Source organism: Scyliorhinus canicula, chromosome 5 (genome assembly GCF_902713615.1).
Source record: "Scyliorhinus canicula chromosome 5, sScyCan1.1, whole genome shotgun sequence".
Classification (NCBI taxonomy): Eukaryota; Metazoa; Chordata; class Chondrichthyes; order Carcharhiniformes; family Scyliorhinidae; genus Scyliorhinus; species Scyliorhinus canicula.
Window position 1 is genome coordinate 70,156,291 of NC_052150.1, and position 14,586 is coordinate 70,170,876.

Consider the following 14,586-nt stretch of genomic DNA (forward strand, 5'->3'; position numbering starts at 1 on the left):
GACCAGCCCCTGTGGGGCTGACTGTGGAGTTGCCGGTTATTATTTCAGATGTTCCGACATTTGTTTTGTTGTGTGTTTGTCTGTGAGGCGGCCGTCTCCGCGCGACTGTGTCTACTGCCGCGTTGTGGCTGCTCCTCTTTGGCTCTGTGTTTGTTGTTAAGAGTGTGGGCTCGGCAGCCTCCACTTGGGGTCCTTTCTGTCTGTGGCGCGCGTTTTGGACGTATGCTTGTGCGACTCGGGCATGGCGTCGCTGCGGGGCCGGAGAGGGGAGTGAGGCTGAGTGTGGAGTGGACCCGCTCCTTGGGAACATGATGCCCGGAGAATCCCGTTCACAGGCGGCTGAGGTGGTGGCGGCGGATGCTGTGACCGCGGGGTCAGTCTCCTGTATGAACTGTGACACCTTACAACAGGTAAATGATCAACGTCGGTGATTCCGAATCTACAACATTGCTGGGAACAAGGAGCAACACATAATAGTGAGCAATGGATTAGAATAGAGAACGGCGTATGGGATTAATGGATTGAAATATAGAATAATTATGATAGAGATCAGTGCATTATGATGGTGGAATAGAGTATATTAGACTGAGACAGAGCAGTGGTCTAAAATAAGAAATAATAATTTAGGCCAAAACGTACATAGGATTGCAATATAGAGAACAAAGGATTGTCATAACAAGGGCATACATTATAATAAGCCATGCATTGTAATACAGGTGTCAATGACAATTAACTACCGATTGGAATATAGGGAAATATATTATAAAAGATCATTGGATTATAATGCTCAGAAAGAGTGACAGGCTCCCAGAGTGAATGCAATCTAGTCAAGTGGTGGATTGTGATAACAACAATTGGTTTATAATCAAGAAGATTGTACTTTTGTACAAAATGATGCATTAGATTAGAGATGAGCACAGATCATATTGGTTATGACATAAAGAAAGACTTATATTTACGTAGCATCTTTCAAGGTGTCCCAAAGTGTTTTATAGCCAGTACTTGAAGTGTAAGTCATGTTGTAGTGCAGGAAAGACAACAGGCTATTTTCACACAGGAAGGTCCTGTAAAAATAATGTGATAGTGTCCAGGTCATCAATTTAATGATGTTTGTTGAAGCATACATTTTGAAATGGGCAACCAGGGGAACTTTTCTGCTCTTCCTTGAATAGTGCCAGGGGATCTTTAGTATCCACCTGGGAGGTAGACAAGACCCCTGTTCAACATCTTATTTGAAAGATCATACCTCTGACCATGGAGCACAAAGAGTGTTATCTTAGACTTTGTGTTCAGTTAACTGGTGTGGGATTGTTTTGATTTGAGACAAAAGGGGAGAGCTGCAGCCAGTATTTGTATTACATTAGAGAGTGAACATTGCATTATAACGCAGTATGGATTACAACACCGATCAATTTATTGCAATATAAACATTCAATTATGTGACATAATTGAGTGTAATATTATGATTCAAAGGGCATTAAATTATACAAATAAACTTTTTTGCAGCATTGTTTTGACTTGCATTTTAAAACTGATTTAAGAAAAGTGTATAAAATACTAAGAAGGATTGATAAAGCAAACGTAGACCAAATGTTCCCCCTTGTGGGGCAATCTAGAACGAGGGGTCACAGGTATAGGTTGATAGACGGTAGATATAAAACTGAGATGAAGCAGAACTACTTCTCGCAGAAGGTGGTGAATTTGTGGAACTCGCTGCCGCATAGTCCAGTGGAGTCTGAATCATTAAATGGTTAAGACGGAGATAGATATATCTCTTATTTTAAAAATGTATCAAAGGGATATGAGGAACAGGCAGGAAGGTGGATTTGAGACCAGAAAGAGAAAATAAACTAGGTTATAATTTTGTTTCCCTGAAATAAGTAAAACAGTGCATTAATATCATTTAACATTTTATGTGTTTTAGACCGACAAGGCATATCATTTTTTTAAATGGCATGTACATTGTTTTGCTTATTTTCTTATTTGTTCATGGGATGTGGGCATCACTGGCTGCACCAGCATTTATTGTCTATCCCTAATTGTCCTTAAACTGAGTGGTTTGCTATGCCTTTAAGAGTTAACCACATTGCTATGGGTCTGGAATCACTTGTGGGCCACACCAGGGAAGGATGGCAGATTTCCTTCCATAAAGGATGTTAGTGAACCTGATAGGTTTTTATGACAATCGACAATAGTTTCATGGTCATCATTAGAGTTTTAATTCCAGAATTGTATTGAATTCTAATTTCACCATGTGCTGGTGAGCATTACCCTGAATATCTGGATTACTAGTCCAGTGGCAATACCACTGCGTGACCATGTAGGGAATAATGCTTGTATACAAGGGCAATGTGTCCAGTCATCCTCTCAGTAAACAAATCAGAATGTGAAACCAATTAACACGTTTTTGAACTGCATTGTAATTTCCTCTTGTGACTGCTGATCTTTGAGCGATACCAATCGAGTACAACCTTTTTGTAAACTTCTACAGACTTTGTCTTTTGTAACAAGTATATGATTTCTTGAATAATTTATGCCTGCCATTCTATTTACTTTGCTATTTTGTAAAAGTTAGTGGAAAAAAAGTAAGCGTGAAAACAAAGCAAATAAAAACTGTTGTATTATATTGGGGAGACTAGTGACCTTTATATCTAGAGGACTAGAATACTCTGGTTCAGCCACACCTGGAGCACTGTCAGTAATTCTGGGCAAGCATGTTAGGAAGGGACTACAGTTTTGGATTTACAAAGGAACAGAGGAATTAGGAGCAGAAGTTGGCAATTCAGCCCCTCGAGCCTGTTCTGTCATTCAGTCAGATAATGGCTGATTCCTTCTTGGTCTCAAATCCACCTTCCTGCCTGTTCCCCAGATCCCTTTGACCCATTTTTAAAATAAGAAATAAATCTATCTCCGTCTTAACCATTTAATGATTCAGACTCCAGTGACCTTTATATCTAGAGGACTAGAATACTCTGGTTCAGCCACACCTGGAGCACTGTCAGTAATTCTGGGCAAGCATATTAGGAAGGGACTACAGTTTTGGATTTACAAAGGAACAGAGGAATTAGGAGCAGAAGTTGGCAATTCAGCCCCTCGAGCCTGTTCTGTCATTCAGTCAGATCATGGCTGATTCCTTCTTGGTCTCAAATCCACCTTCCTGCCTGTTCCCCAGATCCCTTTGACCCATTTTTAAAATAAGAAATAAATCTATCTCCGTCTTAACCATTTAATGATTCAGACTCCAGCGAACTATGCGGCAGCGCGTTCCACAAATTTACCACCCTCTGCAAGAAGCAGTTCTTCCTCATCTCAGTTTTATATCTACCGTCTATCAGCCTATACACGTGACCTCTCATTCTAGATTGCCCCACAAGGGGGAACATTTGGTCTACGTTTGCTTTATCAATCCTTCTTAGTATTTTATTCACTTCGATTAGATCCCCTCTCATCCTTCTAAACTCCAGCGAGGCTAAGCCCAAACTGTTTAATCTCTCCTCGTATGTCACCCCCTTTCATCAATCTGGTGAACCTCCTCTGAACTGCCTCCAATGCCACCACATCCTTTCTCAAATAAGGCGGTCACAACTGGACACAATACTTCAGATGTGGTCTCACCAACACCCGATACAATTGTAACACTTCCCTGCTTTTATACTCCAGTCCTTTTGCAATAAACGCTAATATTCCATTTGCCTTTTTTATTATATGCTGTACCCGCACACGACTTTCTGCGATACATCAACAAAAACACCAGATCGCTTTGCCCAGGCGCATTTTGAATCTGCTTTCCATTTAGATAATTGCCTTTCTACTTTTTGAGCCAAGATGGATAACCTTAAACTTATCTACTAAACACCACCTGCCAAATTTTGGCCCATTCTCCTAACCTGTCTATATCAGCTTGTAAACTCTTCATTTCTTCTTCACTGCCTGCTTTCCCACCTATTTTAGCATCATTTGCAAATTTTGCTCAGTTACACTCTGTCCCTGTTTGCAGATAATTTATGTAGATTGTGAACAGTTGAGGTCCGAGGTCTGACCCCTGAGGCACCCCGCTAGTAACAGTTCACCAGCCTGAGGACCTACTTATCCCAAGCCTCTGCTTTCTGACAATCAGCCAATCCTCAATTCAATCCAGTACTCTACCCCTCAAAACCCTGCAATCTCACCTTCTGGATCTGTCTTTCATCCGGCACCTTGTTAAACACCTTCTGGAAGTCTAGATATAGCACATCCACAAGTACCCCATTATCCACCTTGCTGGTTACTTCCTCAAAGAACTCAAGCAAGTTTGTTAAGCATGACTTACCCTTGATAAAACCATGCTGACAATGGTGGTTTGAGCTTTGTCTTTCCAAATGTTCAGTCACCTCTTCCTTAATGATTGATTCAAGCAACTTCCCCACAACAGAGGTCAAGCTAACTGGCCTGTAGTTTCCTACTTTATGGCTCTCTCCCTTTTTAAATAGGGGTGCCACATTAGCATGTTTCCAATCCAGGGAATTTTGAAATATCTTAACCAATGCATCCACTATCTCTGACGCCACCTCCTTTCATACCCTAGGGTGCAGTACATTACGCCCCAGAGACTTATCTGCTTTTAATCATATTACTTTATTCAATACCTTCTCCCGAGTGATGGTTATTGCACCATGTATTAACTGCAGTTTTTGGAAATTTTCTATTATCCTCTACCGTGAAGACAGAGGCAAAATATTGGTTCAGTGCCTCTTCCCCATTATTACCTCATCAGTATCATCCTTGAAAGGGCCAACATTTACTTTAGATATTCTCTTCCTCTTTATATACTCATAGAAACTTTTGGTATCAGTGTTTAAGTTTCCTGCTAGATTTCTTTTTTAGTTCCATCTTGGCTCTCTTGATTTTCTTTTTAATAGTCTTTTGCTGAAACTTAAAGTTCTCGCAATTCTCTAGCTTACCACTAGCGTTTGTAGTATGGTATGCCTTTATGTCCTCTTTAGACATGGAATGCTTTACTCCCTTTTACAATTCCGCTTCCTCTCAGGAATATGCTTTAATTGAGTGGTATTTAATATCTCCCTGAACATCTGCCATTGCCCTTCAACTGTCCTACCCTCAATTATTTGTGCCCAGTGTAGTTGGGGCAATCTTTCCTGAGCCCTGTATAATTACCTCTGCCCACGCTAAACTCTAGTATGGCACACTGTCTTCTCTCGCTCAATCTGAATTTCATAGTAATCCATAGTCATTCATACAGTGCAGAAGGCGGCCATTTAGCCCATTGGGCCTGCATAGGCCCTTGGAAAGAGCACCCTACTTAAGTCCAAGTTCCCACCTATCCCAGTAACCCCACCTAACCTTTTGGACACTAAGGGGCAATTTAGCATGGCAAATTCGCCTAACCTGCACATCTTCGGACTGTGGGAGGAAACCGGAGCACCCAGAGGAAACCCACTCAGACAAGGGGAGAAAGTACAAACTCCACGCAGACAGTCATCCAAGGTGGGAATTGATCCCAGGTCCTTGGAGCTGTGAGGCAGCAGGGCTAACCACTGTGTCACCGTGCTGCCTGTTGAATTTGAAATTCTAGCATGCTGTGACCACTCCTAAGAGGATCCTTAATGACAAGACTATTTATCGACCCTTCTTCATTACATAATGCTAAATCTAATATAGCCTGCTCCCTGGTTGGCTCCACAACATATTGCTCTAAGAAACAATCCCTCATACACTCTATGAAATCTCCCTCGAGGCTACCTTTGCCAATTTGATTAATCCAGTCAATATGCATGTTAAAATCACTCATGATTGCCGTTGGGCCCTTCTCTCAAGTCCTCATTATTTCTTGGTTTATACTATGCCCCACTTTGGAAGTATTGCTCGGCTTGGAGGACTGTAAATTACAGCTAAGAAGGAGTTTTTTCCTTGTTTTTTATTTCCACCCAGATCAATTAAACATTTTGGCCCTTAAATATAGTGCAGCGTATTTTTACCAGAATGATAAAAAAAATTGTTCATTGCAAGTGAGCGTCGCTGACATGACCAACATTTGTTGTTCGTTCCTAATAGTTCTTGAAAAGGTGATCGTGAGCAGCCTTCTTGAACCACTGCAGTCCATTTGGTGTACGCATTCACAGTGCTAGTAGGAAGGGGATTCCAGACTTTTGATCCACTGACAATGTACGTGCAGTGATATAATTTTTAAATCAGGATGGTTGGTGTAGCTTGATAGGGAACTTGCAGGTGATGGTGTTTCTATGTGTCAGCTGTATTTATCCATCTGGGTTGGTAGAAATGGGTTTGGAGTGTTATCGAATGAGGCTTGTTCAGATGCAACAGTGCACCTTCTAGAACGCTGCTGCCACTGTGCGCTGGTGGTGGAGGGAATGAATGTTTAAAATAGTGGATGAGGTGCCTATCGAGTGGGCTGCTTTATCTTGGGTGGTCTTTGTGCTGTTAGAGCTTCATTCATCCAGCCAAATGGAGAGTTTTCGATCACGCACCTGACTTGTGTCTGGTAGATGATGAACAGACTTTGGAAAGTCAGGAGGTGAGTTATTCACCACAGAATGTCCAGCCTCTGACCTACCTTTTGTAAGCCACAGTATTTATATGGCATCCAGTTCCATTTCTGGTAAATGGTAACCCACAGGGCATTGATAGTGGGGTTCAGCAATAGTAATGCCATTGAATGTCATGGGGAGATGGTTACATTTTCACTTGTTGGTGATGGCCATTGCCTGGAGCTTGTATAGCGCTTATGTTACTTGTCACTTATCAGCCCAATCCTGAATATTGTCCAGGCCTTGCTGCATATTGGCATGAACTACTTGAGTACATGAGGCGTTGTAAATCATACTGAGGACTGCGCAATCACAAGTGAGCATCCCCAGTTCTGATCTTATAATGGAGGCAAGGTCATTTAAGAAGCAGCTGATGTTGGTTCAAGGAACTATCCAGAGGAACTCCTGCAGTGATGTCCAGGGCCTATTTGCTTTTAACAACCACAACCGTCTTGTGTTGCGCCTGGTATGACTGCAACATGTGGAGGGTTTCCACCTGATTCCCACTGACTTCAAATTTGCTATGATACCTTGATGACATGCTCAGTCAAATACTGCCCTGATGTCAAGGACTGTTACACTCGCCTTTTGAAGTTAGCCTTTGGTCCAAGGCTGTGATAAGGTCATAAGCCAAGTGGCCATGGCAGAAAGCACACTAAGCATAATGAGCAGGTTATTGCTGTGTAAGTACCGCTTGATAGCACTTTTGATGATACCTTCCATCAGTTTGCTGGTGATTGAGAGTAGATTGAAAGGCGCGTTAATTGGCCGGGTTGGATTTATTCTGCTTTTTTGTGGACAGGACACCTGGGCAATTTTCCACATTGTCGGCTAGATGCCAATGGTGTAACTCTACTGGAACAGATTGGCTAGGGGTGAGGATAGTTCTGGGGTGCAAGTCTGCAGTATTATTGCCCAGATGTTGTCAGGGCCCATGCGTTCAGCTGTTTCTTAATATCGTGTGGAGTGAATTGAATTGACTGAAGACCTGTATCTGAGATGCTACAGCATTCGGAGAATTGCTAGAATGGATCCTCTGTTTGGCACTTCTGGTTAAAGATGATTGCAGTTGGTTCTCTTTTGCATTGATATGCTGGGCACCCCAATCATTGTGGAGGAGGATTGTTCATAAAACCTCTTCCTATGTTTAATTGTCCACAATTGGATCTAGCAGGTCTGCAGAACTTTGATCTAATCTGTTCAGCTGTCATGCAGCTTCCACTATTTGGCATGCAATGAATCGTGTATTGCAGCTTCACCAGGTTGGTACCTTACTTTTCCCTGGCTTGATGGTAATGATAGAGTGAGGGATATGCAGGGCCTTGAGGTTTGCCAATGTGGTTTTATGCAATTCTGCAGCTGTTGGCCCACAGCACTGCATGGATAGCCAGTTTTGAGCTGCTGGATCTGCCGTGAATCCATCTCATTTAGCACAGTGGTAGTACCACACAATGTGGTGGATGGTATTCTCAATGTGAAAAGAGGACTTTGGGTTCCTGGGACTGTGGGTATGACTCTTACCAATATTGACATGAACAGATGCATCTGGAAATGTAGATTGGTGAGGACAGAGTTGAGCAGATTTTTCCCTCTAGTAGGCTCCTTTGCCATTTGCTGCAGACCAGTCTCGCAGCCATGCCTTTCAGGACTCAACCAACTTGGTCAAGAGAGGTGCTGTTGAGTTACTCTTGGTAATGGACATTGACGTCCCCCAACTAGAGTACTTCCTGTGCCCTTGCTACCCTTAGTACTTCTTTCAAGTGGTGTTTAATGTCGCATTGTGCTGCTTCATCAGTTGAAGGTGGTAATTAGCATGTTTCCTTTGCTAGAAGGAAACTGGAGCAGATAGCAGTGTAACGAGCCTCAGAGTCAGATATTTGTGGGTTCATGTTCCACTTCAGTGATTTGTATACTGGGCTGAGACTCGTGCTGAGGGAGCACTTCACTGTTGAAGTTGCAGTCTTTCAGATGAGCTGTTAAACCAAAGCCCATTTGCCCTCTTGGGTAGATATAAAGGATCCCATGGCACTATTTTGAGGAGGACCAGTGAGTTCTCCCCAATGTCCACGTGATATTTAAACCTAAACCAAATTCACTAAGAGAAAACAGATGATCTGGCTATTTATCTAATCTGTTTGTGGAATTCGCTGCCATGCACCCTACATTACTATAGCATTTATACTTTAACCATATTTTCTTGGTTATAAGGTGTTTGGGGCATCCTGAGATTGTAGAAGACAGCGATGTATCAGTTCTTTCTTATGTGAGAGACTGAGACCTCACCCTGTATGTTTTTAAATAAAAGATATAGAAATTTGCGCCTTGCTATATCTAAATAATTCAAACTAGACGAAGACCTAACATGGCTGAATCTATGTCTGTTTGACTACCTGGCAGTATAAAAGAAACTAACATCTCTTTATCCCTGAAGAACCCAGAATGACGTCCTTGTGGGCTGCACAGACATAATTCAACGAGAGCTATACAAATGCATTTCATAATGCAAGCTGGCCAATGGGAGTCTGCTTGTCTGCTGAGACAAAGGGCCCTGCAACCTTCCTCTCAATTACTAATGGTTGAGACATTCAACAATCTTGAGACCCAGGCGAGGCATACATATCCTTTGTCAAAGATAGTGTGGCGAGGGTAGGACCAGTAATATTGCCTTGCTGAACTGCAAACTCAAATTGCCTTTTTACCATCTAACTAGCAGCATCGCAGGCAATGAGCTGTGTTGCAGGTTGGACAACTGGCCCCATCTACATTGGCAGTAAGTTACCTTGAACTGGCAGACTTGGAGAGATTTAAAACCGGTGAAGTTTAGAATAGTTATCATACTGAATTTGCAGCATTGCAGTTTTAGGTTCAGTACAAAAATCATATAATTCAAGTTTATTTCTAGAAATGCTGTTTCAGTAACTTGAACAGCTGTTCTGCGGTTCATGGTAACAGATTGAAGTGAAATTAGAAAACAAATAAGAGAAGTGAGAGTAATACTGAGACTAAATTTACTATTTCATAATGTGTGACTGCTACCTGAAGGAGAAAGTAAACTAGACGGTGATCCTACACAAAAGAAAGATTATAACAGCTTTGGTTTAACGTCTCATTTTGAAGCATAGCACCTTTGATAGTTTGGCACTCCCTTGGTGCTACACTGGAGTGTTGGCCTAGATTTTGTATTCAATTCTCAACCACAAATACAATGATGGATATTAGTCTAGATCAGGGGTGGGCAAACTTTTCCGTGCAAGGGCCACATTCAGAAATTCACAATTTTAAAGGGCCGCATAGTATATTAAGTAAAATAATTATTTCACCCGGTTATGATTCTGGGCGCCTCATATAGAACATAGAACAGTGCAACACAGAACAGGTCCTTCGGCCCTCGACGTTGTGCCGAGCAGTGATCACCCTACTCAAGTCAACGTATCCACCCTATACCAGTAAGTAACCCAACAGCCCCCCCCCCCCCCCCCCCCCATTAACCTTAAAAAAAAAATTTAAAATTAAAAAAAGAAAATCTTTAAAAAAAAAAAAAAAAATTTTTATTTTTTAATGACTTGGTGGGCCGCATAAAGACCTTTGGCGGGCCGCATGCTGTAGTTTGCCCACCCCTGCTCTAGATACTACTGTGACAGAAGCATACGGTATTTTCATGTCTGTGAACTTGCCATTGCAGGTTGCTGCTGCATGCTTTGTTCCATATAATTGTTGCACTGTGATCTGATCAGGTGAATTCAATGTAGGGGTGAATTGACTGCTGCACACATTGGCCCAGATTATCCGGTCAGTGGCAATGCTAGACACATTGCTGTTGCTTGCTACCTTTTTCAGCAAGGACTTAGAATTCTGGCTTTTGCAGTGATGGATCCATGCAGCCTTTCAAGAGGAGCACTCGCAAGCACAAGAGAAGGCGGACAAAGAGCGAACATACCACCGTTTTACAAAATTAGCTGCCATGTTCTGAGAAGGCCTCAAAGGTCTCAAGATTGCGGGTGGGTTACTAAGGGTGGCAGAGCGGTTAGCACTGATGCTTCACAGCATCAGGACCAGGGTTCGATTCCGCCCTTGGCTAACTGCCTGTGTGGAGTTTGTACATTCTCCCCGTGTCAGCGTGGGTTTCCTCCGGGTGTTCCGGTTTCCTCCCACAAAGGATGTGCAGGTTAGGTGAATTGGCCATGGTAAATTGCCCCTAGATGGAGCTCTGGGGATGGGGCCTAGGTTACGGGCTTTTTCAGAAGGCCAGTGCAGAATCGATGGGCCAAATGGCCTCTTTCTGCAATGTAGGGATTTTCTTCTATGAAGGTGACTTTGGAGGTTAGTGGGGGGGGTGCTTGTGTGGTGAGATTGGAGTGGGTGGTTAGGTTTGAGGTGTAGTCGGGTCTGTAGTAGGCAGTTAGATTAGTGGGGGTAGTTAGGTTGTGACGGGGGGGGTTGTGGTTGTGGGAAAGTGCTTTGGGTTGGGAGAATGATTGAGGGGTTCAGCTGTGTTGCTCAATTCAGTCACACTGGCTAATTTCTTGAATTGTACCAGAGATTAATCAGCATAATATTTTCAGGCTAAGTATCCAGCTAGGTTCCGTGTATCTAGACCAGGGGTGGGCAAACTTTTCCGTGCAAGGGCCGCATTCAGAAATTCACAATTTTAAAGGGCCGCATAGTATATTAATTAATAGTCCCGGTTGTAACCAATTAGCGTGCGGCATATACCTCAGCGCTTCCCCCGGCGGCATCCTGCCTTTAGCCCTCTTTTTCTCTACTTTTCAAAAATGGCGCTTCACCCGGTTATGATTCTGGGCGCCTCATATAGAACATAGAATATAGAACAGTACAGCACAGAACAGGCCCTTCGGCCCTCGATGTTGTGCCGAGCAATGATCACCCTACTCAAGTCAACGTATCCACCCTATACCAGTAACCCAACAGCCCCCCCCATTAACCTTATAAAAAAATAGATAAAAAGTTAAAAAAAAAAAATTTTTTTTTTTTAATGACTTGATCTTGGTGGGCCGCATAAAGACCTTTGGCGGGCCGCATGCGGCCCGCGGGCCGTAGTTTGCCCACCCCTGATCTAGACCAAGCCTCCAACACTAAAATCTGCGTAACAGATTGTTACGTAGTGTCCTGGACATAGCAAATCAGCCCATTGGAAGTTTAAACTTCATAGATAATTACAGCGCCTATGTGTACACCAGGACTTCCGCAGGGTCCTGATGTGAATCACAGACTTCAATCCAGATTCACTGTTCTGCATCTTGGAACATTCGAACCTTTGTGAAGCTGCAGATAATAGTGGCCTCCAGACACTTTTTTTTTAGAGAAATACAGCACAGAACAGGCCCTTCGGCCCACGATGTTGCGCCAAACGTTTGTCCTAGGTTAATCATAGAATTTTGGACAATTTTTCATGGCCACTCCACCCAACCTGCACATCTTTGGACTGTGGGAGGAAACCGGAGTACCCGGAGGAAACCCACGCAGTCACGGGGAGGATGTGCAGACTCCACACAGACAGTGACCCAAGTCGAAATCGAACTTGGGACCCTGGAGCTGTGAAGCAATTGTGCTATCCACAATGCTACCGTGCTGCCCTTAAGAAGTTAACCTACACTCCATTATTCTACCCTAATCCAAGTACCTATCCAATAGCCGCTTGAAGGTCCCTAACTTTTCCGACTCAACTACTACCACAGGCAGTACATTCCATGCCCCCACTACTCTCTGGGTAAAGAACCTACCTCTGACATCCCCTCTATATCTTCCACCATTTATCTTAAATTTATGTCCCCTTGTAATGGTGCGTTCCACCCGGGGAAAAAGTCTCTGACTGTCTACTCTATCTATTCCCCTGATCATCTTATAAACCTCTATCAAGTCGCCCCTCATCCTTCTCCGTTCTAATGAGAAAAGGCCTAGCACCCTCAACCTTTCCTCGTATGACCTACTCTCCATTCCAGGCAACATCCTGGTAAATCTCCTTTGCACCTTTTCCAAAGCTTCCACATCCTTCCACTTTGCTCTGTAAGTTTGAGTAAGTTGTGTTTTCTCCAGGTAATGTTCCTGGATATGGCAAAGCTTGCAGTAAGAAACCAGCCACATTGGAGGCAAGATTGCAAAGAATGCATTTTTGCAGTGGCTTGAGGGATGCTTGTAACTAATCGCTGGACTCACACTGATGATCTTGCAATGGGATGTCACGAATACCACCTGTTGGCAAACTAAATCTTGTGCTTGTGAAGCTGCAAGTACTATACAACCGGTGGTTTGATTAATGCTGGACACTTGTGGGTTACCAAGTGTTATCAGTGCACATAAGGCTAGAGAGAGAAATACATCAGGGGATCATTCAAATAGCAGAACTCTTTGGCCCATTATTTCAAGTCATGACAATAAATTGGCATAATTGCGTGTGAACACCTCTGTTTCACCAGGGCAAACATAAATCAATGACTTTAGAAATAATCAGCTTTAATTAATCATCTATGGTATAAAATCAATCAATCTGTTATCAATCTTCTAGTGTCTTGCAAGAAAAATGAATGTACTTGGATTAACATTTCACTAGGTTGCTAGTTACTGCATCTACAACCTCTGTTACCCTATGAATTCTATCCAGCCATCTAGCTGTGCAATCTTTTTCTTCCCAACAGTTGGGTACTGTTTAGTAAACCCATCCAACACAGACCGTCACAACTCAACAGATGTGGAAGTTTTAAAAATGTGGTTTGACCCGAAGGCTGAGGAAGCCCCACATGTTTGCATAGTGGCGTCTGATTAGTTGGTCAGATTATTGATCCTTTTCCAGCTAGGACTAGCCTACTTGTTGGAGCACTGACTTGCAAGGTTATCTGTAGCTGATTGGGAAATACCAGATCCCGTCCTTGAGCCAGGCTGGCAGGTCAACCATTAAGAATGCTCTGTGGACCTGGTGACAGAGGATGGATAAATAGATGTCAGAGATATTGGGATGTGAACTAGTTACTGGACATTGTGAGCATGCGTGATAAAAATGTGCATTCAAATATTTTGCTCACTTGTTTTAAATATACGGTTTTTAAAAATTCCACCTGTATTGTCTGAATTGTTGTGCAATTCACCTTTTAATTTACATGGTTATCCATAAAACGTCTAAGTTGTGTCAGGCACTTTCCTGTGAAGAAAAATGAGGGAAGGCAATATAAACTAAATGGTGCTATTTCAAGGGAAGAATTCATATACACAAACCTTTAAAGGTGACAGGGCATTTGGTAAAATTGTTTGTAAAAAAATTAGAGAATCCTGGGCTTTAAAATTGAGATATTGTGAGGAAAGCAAGAAACTTGTGGTAAACCTTTATAAAACACTCTTTATGGCTCAGCTGGAATATCATGTCCGCCTCATCTGTGTACCTCACTTTAAGAAAGATGGGCAAGATCTTAGTACAAGTGCAGAAGAGATTTACTAGAATGGTACTAGAATGAGAGATATATATGGGTGGGGAAACTGGGCTTATTCTCCATGAGCTGGCAAAAGCTTGGTGGACTGAATAGCCTAATTCTTTGCCATTTCGTTCTATGAGTGAATCAAAGAATATGTTGTTAGCAGCAAAAGATAGGTTCTGTGAATTTTGCTTTTGACTGTGCATGTTCTGGTAAATATCTAGGGAATGTTTACACAACTGCCATTCAATCAGATTGTCAGACTAGCATTGTCAACCGCAAGTGAATTTGAAATGGTTTCTTCCAGTTATCTCAAGTTTGATTGCAATTTTGAAATTGATGCCTGCTTATTTTTTCTAAAGTGCACTGATTGTTTGCCGCTAAAGCTTTTTGCTTCCTGCGTTTTGACTGTGGATAATGAAATCCGCAGATTTAAATTCATATTTCAATACTTAAAGTTGTCTAGGGTGGATTATGATCGAACTATTGTTTTACCGTTTTGATAAACTGACAGCACAGTACAGAAAATTCTATGCTTCTTATTCTAGCACTGGTAACATTGCTAATATTGATTGCACTAATTTGTCAGATTTATTAATTAAATGTATTTGATATAAATG

At 42.4% G+C, this 14,586-nt stretch overlaps 1 protein-coding gene across 2 annotated transcripts in view; it reads left to right on the plus strand.

Annotated features, from left to right (window-relative positions):
* The first annotated feature begins 228 nt into the window (after window positions 1-228).
* ice1 (KIAA0947-like (H. sapiens)) overlaps window positions 229-14,586 on the plus strand; it is a 95,976-nt gene continuing 81,618 nt past the window's right edge. For both annotated transcript variants that reach the window (XM_038797189.1, XM_038797190.1), the window contains exon 1: window positions 229-410. In XM_038797189.1, coding sequence (XP_038653117.1) covers window positions 309-410 — 102 coding nt within the window. In that variant the 5' untranslated portion in view covers window positions 229-308. The remainder of the gene's footprint in view (window positions 411-14,586) is intronic.